Source organism: Theobroma cacao, chromosome 4, assembly GCF_000208745.1.
Source record: "Theobroma cacao cultivar B97-61/B2 chromosome 4, Criollo_cocoa_genome_V2, whole genome shotgun sequence".
In the NCBI taxonomy this organism is placed as follows: domain Eukaryota; kingdom Viridiplantae; phylum Streptophyta; class Magnoliopsida; order Malvales; family Malvaceae; genus Theobroma; species Theobroma cacao.
Window position 1 is genome coordinate 5,351,695 of NC_030853.1, and position 10,994 is coordinate 5,362,688.

At 32.1% G+C, this 10,994-nt stretch overlaps 1 protein-coding gene across 1 annotated transcript; it reads right to left on the reverse strand.

Moving 5' to 3' along the window:
* On the reverse strand, nt 6,882-10,548 carry LOC18601254 (glutathione S-transferase F11). The gene is made up of 3 exons (XM_007032135.2): nt 10,355-10,548; nt 9,098-9,146; nt 6,882-7,443 (listed from the first exon to the last, which is right to left on the reverse strand). The coding sequence occupies exons 1-3, from the start codon at nt 10,499-10,501 to the stop codon at nt 6,995-6,997; spliced, it is 645 nt and encodes a 214-aa protein (XP_007032197.2). The 5' UTR covers nt 10,502-10,548; the 3' UTR covers nt 6,882-6,994.

Here is a 10,994-nt window from a genome sequence, read left to right on the forward strand (position 1 = left end):
TAATACCTTAATTTACCACATACCATTTAAATAAAGCCAAATTCAGCATTAGAACCCTCACAGTTCCTTATAGAAAAATTTGGTCATTTGGTGCACTAGCATCGAATTTTTTTTCTACATAACCGTTTCACCTTAATTCATCATTTTCCAAGCCATTTCCTTGAAATAAAAACAATCCCCCATTGATATTCAGCCCTCATGGTTCGATCAACAAGGAACCCTAGAGAAATTGAATATTTCTTTTTTGTTTTTGTTCATAACCATGCTTAACTATCCCTAAACACTAACATAGTCTAAAATCAAATTATTCCAACAATAATTCCTCTTCCATACCCATTTTTCAGAATTGAATTCATCATGATAACTCAATATTCAATCAAGAAAATCAAGAACAAAAGCATGGGTAAGCTAGGTATCAAGGAGAATTAAAGAAATTCTAATTTACCTAGCTTGTTTCCTTGATTTCTTCACTTTTTCTTTCAATTTCCACATAGGTTTTCTTGTTTTTTACTTTGTTCTTCCTTTGTTCTTGTTGCTGGTTGCCTAGGCCGAATATGGTGAGAGAATTGGGGATTTAATGGGCTGATTTATATAGAAAATAATAAAATAATCAAGCATGCCACGTGTCATATGCTTATTGGCCTAATTTTTTAAAAAACTTTTTGACTTTTTCTTCTTAATTTTCCACCACAAATATTCTGGTATTTATCCAATCCTACCACAATTAAAATCCCTCGGTCTTGACAAGTCTTGGGTGAAAAATTTACCGATTTGCCCCCCGAGGTGAAAAAAATTATGATTTTGCCCCTATGCTACGAAATGTACCAGAATCAAATTATTTCTATTTTTCAACCTCAAATAACACTAATATTGATCAATATTAACCAAATGGGGTAAAAATCATTTTATAAAAATTCCTGTTTAGTCCTCTAGTGGTAAAATGACCATTTTGCCCTTGTGCTCCAAAAATACCGAGAATCACAATTTTTCACTGCTAAACATCATTTTATACTCCAATAATCATAATTATATTTCATATAATTATTCTTGGTCAAATGTGATCAAATCTTGGCTAAAAATCTCCATTTTATCATCAAATGGTAAAATGACCATTTTGTCGCTAATCGATCAATTTTCCTAATGGACTCCAAACTAGACCTTGAACTCCAAATCACTATTCTAAGCCATTCTGTGGGTTTTAGAATTTTCAAATTTCTCTTAAAATTTCTATTTGAACTAGTTCAAGGCTTGATTTAACTTAATTATACCACTCGGTACAATATTATCTTTTAATCGAGCTTGACAGGTTCTCACAGATCCCTTGTTGGCCGAACCTAGGGGGAGAAGATTTGATGATGAATTTAGTTGGAAAACATGTTATTCTAGTGTTTTTAGTTGGTTGGTGATGTGTAGCATGAAAGGCAAACAAGAAAAATTCATGTTCTTCCATCACCCTCATTGGCCGAATCTTCCTTATGGTATGTTGATGGTGGATTTGATTTTATTTCAAGTGATTTGGTTAGGAACTAATGATTTATGGTATAAAAAAAAAATCAAGTATGAAAAACCTTAGTGTTTATGCACCCACCATGGCTGAATTTCATAAAGAACCTAGTGATTATGATTCTTGTGATATCTTGTGTTATTTAGTTAGAATTTAATGAATGGTGGTGATGGAAATCGAAAATGGTAATTTTAAAGTATAGTTCTTTTAGTAAATAAGTTGAATAACAATGAGAAAGTCAAGCTCATTGAGGCGCTTTGGTGTATTTTGGGACATTGGAAGTGTGATGAATATAATTGGAGTCAATTTGGATGTTTTGGTTAAATCAAAGGTGGGAAGTTCGAATTAGGTCGAAAATCGATCCAGTTCGATCATAATTGAACCAACTTGTAACAGCGTCTTTAAGTGACTATCCAAACAACCTCATGCATTCATATAGAGCCTGAAATATATTTATAATGACATGACACAATATATTGAATTATTTGTCGTGTATTGTGTATAGGTGGTGAGTCTTCTAACAAGGGTAAAGACATTGTGCCAGAGAACCAAGAATAGGAGTATTTCAAACTCCTGATATCATGAGTAACCTTATTATCGTCTTAATTATCTAAAGTAGTTTTTATTCGTTTTTGTGATTTTATAGAAAAATGAGTTTAAATGGTAAATTCTTATGTTTTATAAGTAAAATGTGATTAAATGAAATGAGTTTTATAAATCATTTTGAAATTGAATAATGATTTTAGAAATTGAGTAATTGGAGACTGTTTGTTTGTGTTGTAAATTTATGATTTGAATTGAATGGCTTATGGTGATATTGGCATGAATGACTGAATTGGAAATTGTGTTGAAATTGTATGAACTGTTTGTTTTGCTTTTGACGGACTGGGTAGTAATATAATTGCCATGTCATGCTGTCGAAACTTTTATTGATTTGGTGGGATATCGATTAACTTACTGCAGTGGGCAAGATTCTGTGGATTAGCCTATTAGAGGGGCACGGTAAACCTCGTTATATTTTATATCGGTACGAGAGGCGCAGAGGGTAACTCCTGAGGTAAAGCTTTAGAGTTCACTACTCGCTAAACCACCACATGAAAGTGAACTCAGCCAATGCCAAGGAACGACTATGCTTTTAAACGAAAAAATATTTTTTATGCGAATATGAACTTTTCTTTAATAGCCTTGGCTGACTCGGTTAGATGCCTCGACCAAGGTATCTCCGAGAATAAGTTTTGGCACGAGCCAAATTTTTCAGAAATTCATAAGTCATGTTGATTATTTTAGTGAAATGAATTTATTTTGTTTAGTTGAAATGAGTTTGAAACGTTATGAATCATAGTACAATGAACTATTTTAAATTGTCTCTATTTACTCGGCTTTAGATATTTTAGATGATGTTTGTTTACTCACTGGGTTTATAAAAACTCACCCCTCTTTTCCACCCATTTCAAGCTCAGGTTAGCCTGTAGATAGCTGATTTCGTCGGGGCTACAGTTGGATTTGCATCTTCAAAACTGTAGGTTCGTAGCCTTCGTTACTTTTGGTCATTCGGAGGGGCCCACATGTTATTGTAAATTAAATTACATACTCTGCCTCACTGTGTTACTGTTTGTACGAATTTATTTTGCTTTTACGCTACAAAAATTATTTACGGATATCTCTATAAATATTATTTCATAAGAAAATGGAATATTTTATTTAATATTTTTATTTTATTCTAATAGCTATCATTTCACTTTAAATGAATGTTTTAGACATCTAAACTTATATTTGGTTATGAAATATGTATCTTTCACTCATACACTACATTTTTAGATGGTTTTAAAATTTTCAGAGGAAAATGACCAAAATACCCTTGTGAGACGAAAATTATTTTTTTATTGTTTTGGTTTGGAAATAGCTTATAATCTCTTAAAATATGATATTAGCAACTGTTGCTCGCAAGGGAGGTGAGAAAACTGATATTAAAGCCTTGTGAGATTTCGATTGGCATTCCGGGTAATGAATGTCTACCGGGTCATCGCGGCGGTTGTCATGGGCTCGAGGAGAGTACCGGGTTGCGACATTTGTTGCTAGGTAAGATTGGGGTTAATGACGAATTAAAAAAAAAAGGGAGTTCAACTTTGTAACATGTTATCACTTGTTTTTAACTTGTTATGAGTCATGGAAACTACGGTTTTGGTTGGTCAAAAGCTGAGGGGTACAATGGGTCACACCTAGTAATACTAAAGACTTTTTTATGGCATGGAATGAAGTTTACTTAAAGGGACTAGATAACAAAATATGGAGAATGGCTCTCTTCTCCATTGTGTGGTCGATATGGAAATGTAGAAATGAGACTAGATTTAGAGGTAAGGAATGGAAAGCTAATCGGTGCCATAAAACGACAAAAATTAAAATGGCAACATGGGCCAATGCAAAATAGCCTAAGCAGTTCCTATTGGTGCTTGATATCTATAGACAACCTTTTTTAAAGGTACAACATAAAAAAGAGAAACAAGGGAGGAAAAGGATTCACCAAGAGAAACCTAGAATGGGCTACATGAAGTTCAATGTTGATGGTGCTACTAAAGGTTATCGGGACCAACTAGAATTTGGGGCATCCTAAAGGACTCAAGTGGTGTGGTTAAAATCACTTTCTCTATACCACTAGGGGAGGTCAATTCCAACCTGGCAGAGATATGGATAGTGAGGGAGGCTTTCCTTATCTTTTCGACATCTTCATGGAAAGAAGAGTATTGTTTTGTTATTGAAAGTGATTTAGCCAATGTTGTGAAATGGACAAAGAATCTCGACATTTCACCCAAGATGATGTGTAAATGGATTTTGCAAATTGAATGCTTTAAAGAAGATTTGCTTGGCTAGGAAATTAAGCATATCATAAAGGAACAAATCAAAAAGTTGATGCGTTAGCTAAGGAAGGTGTGGACCTGCAGTTTGATATTATAAGAATCTTCCAATAAGTGTTGAATTGTTTTGTTCACGGATGAGGTAATTGCTTATAGTTGGGTTCTGTTTTGTAAAGGTTCTTATCTCCTCTAACCTATTAGGGAAGTTTTTAGTGGTTTGCTTGTGTTTCAGCTTGGTTGATGGGGAAACTGTTGACTACTGTTTGTGTGTAGTTTTGCTTGGCTTCATTGACTTGGTTCTTGAGGTTATGTTTCTGCAAGGGTGTAGGGGTTTTGCCATTGTTTTTGTTTGGCTTCTTTTGTTTTCTCGTATAGGGGTTCAAGTACCCACCTTGCATGTGTTTTGAAGTGCAGGGGATGGCTTTTATGTTTTTGCTCGATTGGATCCTGCTTTGTCTGTAGGAAGGATGTTTTGCTTTTGTGCTTGGATGTTCAAACAATATTGGAGGGTCTATTGTGATATAAGGGTATATCAACCAATATCTTTTGTTTTCTGAGCTTATTGCCCTGTTGATGTAATTGTATAGGGAAAATTTCATTCTAATGATTTATGAAATCTTTCATTTTGCCTTTGAAAAAAATAAAAAAGAAAATAGGAGATATGAGAGAGCTTTTCTCTCTAGAATTGAAGAGGAGTTGTGAAAAGTAGAGTGGGATAATACCATTGGTAGAAACTTCCTTGACAAGACAAAGGAATGATGTGACTTGAGACAAATTATTAAAAGATTGGATCGAACTTCAAATCGGTGGTGCCACTAGTAAAAAGTTAACGGATAAAAAAAGCTAAAAAAACAAAAACCTTTAACAAAAAAAAATCGGTTTCAAAACTTATCAAATCAATTGAATCTCAAAGTTGATTGATTGAACTTTATGAACTTAGGCATAATTTTTGCTTAATTAATCGGTTTATCGATCTTGACCATAAGAATTCTTTATTCTCCCAAGAAACCATTCGTTTTGATCTCCATGTTTTTTCACTATTTTTTTCAACTTAATTACATTTTCCATGTTGGTAAAATATAGAAAAATCAAACATATGCGTCAAATAAGCTGTGGTTTGTAAAAAACGTAATGCCATTCAGTGGCAAAGTCAGGATTTTACGTTTGTGGGGGTAAAAAATTGAAAACAATGTTTATAAAATAAACAGTCATACTAGAAATTCAATGTTTGATAATAATATAAAACAATTTAGATAAAAAAAAGTTCATATGAAAATTATACAAATAAATCTTGAAAATTATTCAAAGGAATCAATCTTAATAATGTACTTAAAAGAATTCATTAATATAATCATAAATAATTTAATAATGACAATAAACTCAATTTCTAGATAAACTTAATAACAAATAAAATTAACGAATATAATAACAAAAATCTCAATGAGAAGCAATCCTTAAAAAATATTAAGGACTATCAATAAATAATTCAATGGAGAAGTAATTCTCTAAAATGAATCACAAAAATTAAATATAATATTAATAAACAATTCAACGAGAAAGCAATCTTCGAATAAAAAACCTAATTGTTAACAAGAATCTAAGCAAAGAAAAAAGCATAACTAATTTGTTGGAAAACAATCAAGCAATTTCTAAATAAAGAAGTAATAATTAACCTTAGGTGCTTAATCAAATTGGCTTCAATAAAAAATAACTAAGACGGTAAATCTTAAATCAAAATCATCAAGTAAAAATTATTAAATAAAGAAAAAATTTAAAGTTGAAAATGTTAAAAATAAACCAATCTAATCAATTATTATGATTTGAAAATTGAGTTCTTGACTAAAAGTTTTTTACACAGAAAATGCTTACAAGCAAAAAAGTGTAAAAAAAAGATTTTTTTTTTGTTTCTACAGTATTTGCTAAAAGGAAAAGAGAGCAAGTGGTGGTTGTGATGTTTTGGAGAAGTGGTATTTGAAAATAATTTTATTGCAATTAATTTTATTATTGTTTTGGAAAATGTAATTGGTTTTGTTTTAGTTTTACTCAAATTAGTTATTGACTAATTGTTTTGAGATATTTCACTAAACAAAAAATTATTGTAGGAGTAAAATTATAAATTTTTTAAAAAATAAAAATATGTTAGAAGAATTTTAAAATTTTTGTAGAGGCGAAATTATAAAATTTTTAAAAAATACAGATAAATTATAAAAATTTAAAAATTGTTGGAAAGGGGGCCCCCCTCCCCTCCGCCTCTGCTGCCATTGTTCCAAAGAAATTAAAGGTCATGGTTTTCAGATGGCATCTTGGGATTGAGGATGGGAAGATAAAGGTTGTAAACCAACTAAAACCAATAAAAAAATTAAGTTAATTTATAAATATAAAAAATAAATGACGTGAAAGAAGAAAGAACAAAGAACGAAAGATAAATGATGTGATAAAAATTTATTAATTTTAAATATTTTATTAATAATAATTAATTTTACTCCTTGTTTGGATATAAAGATAACATAATATTAGTTATATCATTACTATCAACGTGAAATAAAAATTTATATATGGTGCACGAAAGGAGTAGAAGATTTTTATTCGTAGAGTAGGTCGGCAACAAGTAAAAAAGATCTAAAATGGTGGAAACAAACTAGTACTTAGAGAGCTCCATTAGCTTCTTCCATGCAGATCGGTTAGAGATGTCCTCCCACCACGCATTCACATGCTTCCTTTCCGACACCAAATGCCCCATTCCAGCATCGTTTACCAAGTATCTAATGGCTGGTAGGTGGCTAAGATCAGCCAAGGTGAATGAATCTCCAGCGAGATAGCTGCTCTTCGACAAGTGCTGCTCGTAGATGTCGAAGACTTTCTCCAGCTGTTGCTCACATTTCTGCGCCAAGGCCAAGTCACCATGCTCTCCCATTCGTGGCAGGATGACAATTTGAAATACGAGAGTTTTCACCAAGTCATTGAAGTTGTGTGCTTCGACTTCAAGCCACTGATCGACGACTGCTCTTTCTTCCAAGGAGTTTCCCAGCAGGTTTGGACCACGGTCTACATACTTGGCAGCATAGTATCTTATGATTGCCCTCGATTCTGCACAAGACAAAAATGTCTAAAAGAATAAAGAGAAACAAAGAATCCGAAAAGGCATCTCATAAACCATTCCTGTCGGATTTCAAACTAACAATAACTCGTTATGATGGCTGTTTGGTACACCAATTACCTGCCAAATTGTCTGAAACCAACGACCCAACAATAATGACAAAGAATATATAATATCAACTTTAATGACAAAATTTGATATCTATTCGAACATTTTCTCTTTTGTCCAAAATGTTATATCTTTTAATTTAGGCTTTGACAAGTTCTATCATTCCAGACAAAAAAAGTAGTTTGAGAGAATGAGATGGAGAAAAAAATACAAAGAAAACAAGAAAATGAATGAATAAACTTTTCTTAGCCTTAAAAATCTCAATTCAAATAATTTGTTATTCCGAAATGAAGATGAAATCAAATCAATTTTTATTATTTCTTTTAAAAATTTAAAATTTTCAAAATTTAGCTTTTAAAAGTTTAATTATTTGATATTTGAAAATTAAATAACCAAAATTGATTTGGCTTGAAAAAGAAAAAACATTGACAAAACTTTTGAAGCAGAGGGAATTGTTTGTGATTAATTAAAGCCTAACTATTTGCATATTTTGAAGAAGAGTGGGAATAGTTGTTGGTGATTAATTAAAACTTATTACACAACAAGTCAACAAATTATGCTCTAGTTTAGGTTGTTTTGAGGGATCTTATAATATTTGACTCATAGCAGGCTGTTTGTGTAAGAAGAAAGAACTAGAGATATTAAATATACTGGAATAAAATATGAAAAATACAAAAAATTCGGAAATCTTATATTAATTTATATATTTTCTTAAATATAATTTAATATAACATGTGTCAACTCTCTAATTTCATTTGTCGATTTAAAAAATTCTACCAATGTTATATAAGACAATAATCCATAAAATATACCCCAACGTCTTAGAAGGGTGTGAAGCACCTTTCAAGCAAGGTCAATCCACTTTGAAGTTAGTTCTTCGGAAAAACTAGTAGTACAAGGAAGAGAATTGAATACAATATATTGAATGATATGGAAATGTAATTACCCTTGTTTTTATTTGGAGGAAAATATCTTTACATAAAAGTGCACATATATTTATTTTTAAGTCAAATTTTTAAATTCTACACATGTTTAATAGTATTATTAAAGAACTAATAATATAGATTACATTTGGTGTAACAATGTACCTCACTTGATTGCAAAAGGAGTGAGGGAGATTGTTGAAGAAGCTGTGGCGTGGAGAAAAATAGAGGATATGTTCAGCTATATTTAACATGCTGTGCTTAGAGATATGAGGAGCTGAAATTGAAAGCTTTAATATGTAGGGAGGTTAACGTATTTTCCTGATGATTAGATGACTATAGGGTACTTTTTTTCCCTTTTATTCATGGTTTTTATCTCATTAGATTTTTTTTATAAGAAGGTTTTTAACGTGGTTTCTAGTTACGTATAGAGAGGGGATTTATGATAAATTGAGATGTTTTATTAGTTCTTATTATACTCAGTTTGTATGATGTCTTGATGAATCAATAAATTACATCATTTTTTCAAATATATATATATATTACAGTTGTATAACGCGGTTCTTTTTTGTTAGGCTAGACAACATCATCAAATAGATTCCTACAATCTTACCAAAAAGCTTCAAGTCGCCATCCTCTACAGCTGGTATTTGTCCGAACGGCTGCAGAACCAATGTGAAATTTTTGAGTGAGTGAAGGTATGCTAACGTGTCAGAATACAAAAGTTTATAACATTGACACATCATAAGGTTTAAGGTCAAAAAGTAAAAAAAAAGAAAAAAGAAAAAAGAAAATAAGAAATAATAATTATTGGTCACCTGTATGTCCAAGTTGTGGGTACTCTGCAGAGCAGTTAATTCATGTGTTACGAGATTGCAGTAGAGTTAAACAGACGTGGCTATCCATCCTTCCAAATTGGCAACAGAAGATTTTTTTGTGCAAGATTTACAAATCTGGATATTAAATAATATGAAGAGTATGGTGTTTTTGAAGATATCCCATGGGAGACCATATTTATTCATGCTTTATGATACTTTTGGTACTGGTGCAACTTATCTATTTTTGATGAAAAGTTTTATTGGCCTTATGGACAAAAGCTAAAGAAGCTTGGGACCAGCAAAAGGTAAAGCATGAGACACTGATTAGCTGGATGAAACCTATAGAATCTTTTGTGAAATTGAATGTAGATGGAAGTGCTAAAGGGCAATCGGGACTAGTGACAGCAGGTGGACTTATTAGAGACAGCTCTGGTGCGTGGTTAACAGGATTCACCTACAAAATTGGTATTTCATGTTCTCTAACTGCATAACTCTGGGCAATCTATTATGGATTGGAGATATGTTGGTCTAAAGGTTATAAGAAAGTACAAGTGGAAACAAACTCGTTACTAGCATTGCAAAAAATACAAAACAAAGATAACGCTTTGGAGTCAAATATCAAACTATTACAATCAATCAGACAGTCACTTCACAAGTAATGATAATGCCACTTATCTCATATACATCGTGAAGCTAATCAATGTATCGACCGGATGGCCACTCATCACGATGATTTAAATATAGATTTACAAGTTTATGATGTTCCTCCTGTAAACATTTCTTGCTTATTATTAGGGGACTCTCTAAATGTCCAATGACTTAGGATGTTATTTTAAACTAATTCAATAAAATTTTCCCTTTATATATATAAAAAAAAAGAAATAATTTTGATATAGCAAAAAAAAATTTTTAATTTGAAACTCAGTAAATAGTTTACAATTAAAAAAATTATCACCTTTCAAATTCACAATACCCCAATCATTAATGATAAATTTAACAAAATTAATAATGATAATTGATGTTTTAAAAATAAAGTAGATGCATTTAGGCACCTGTCGGAGGAGGAATTCTGGTCTCTTATGCTCTCCCGCGTCAAGATCGACGTGGAAAATCTCGAATTCAACATCCTTCTCGAGAAGGCAGGCCAAAACCCTCTGAGGGCAAGCTGCCCTCACCGAACCATGAACTTTGACTACCATTTTTTCTAATATTATTAATAAAGGAGACAAAACGATTTATGCCTGTGTTGGAGCTCTCGTTGCTTAATATATAGAATTCGCTGTAAGGGCTGGCTCGGGGGTTGTCACGTGACTTCCCCTCGTTTCAAAATTTTCATTGGGCTTTAGATTTTAGTCTTCATTCATTCAAAGGTGGGGGTCCTTGCGGATACGGGGGTTGTCACATGCCTTGATCCTGCGGTGGGTCGAACCCAACCAAATCTAAGTATCCTTCTTACTTTCCGCACACTAAATGCATACATGCATACACGATAAATGTAACCGTTTTCACGAGTCTCTTTCTCAAACTATGTTAATTGGAAATATTTTATTTTTAAAGTAATTTTTTTTTATGTCATGAGCACTAGAGCAGACAAAGTTGAGCCGAGTTTGCAAAATCCGTCTGAACCATCTGACATAACTTAATTATTTTACTATAAAAGCCAACCACTCGTATTCATCCAAATCTAAAATA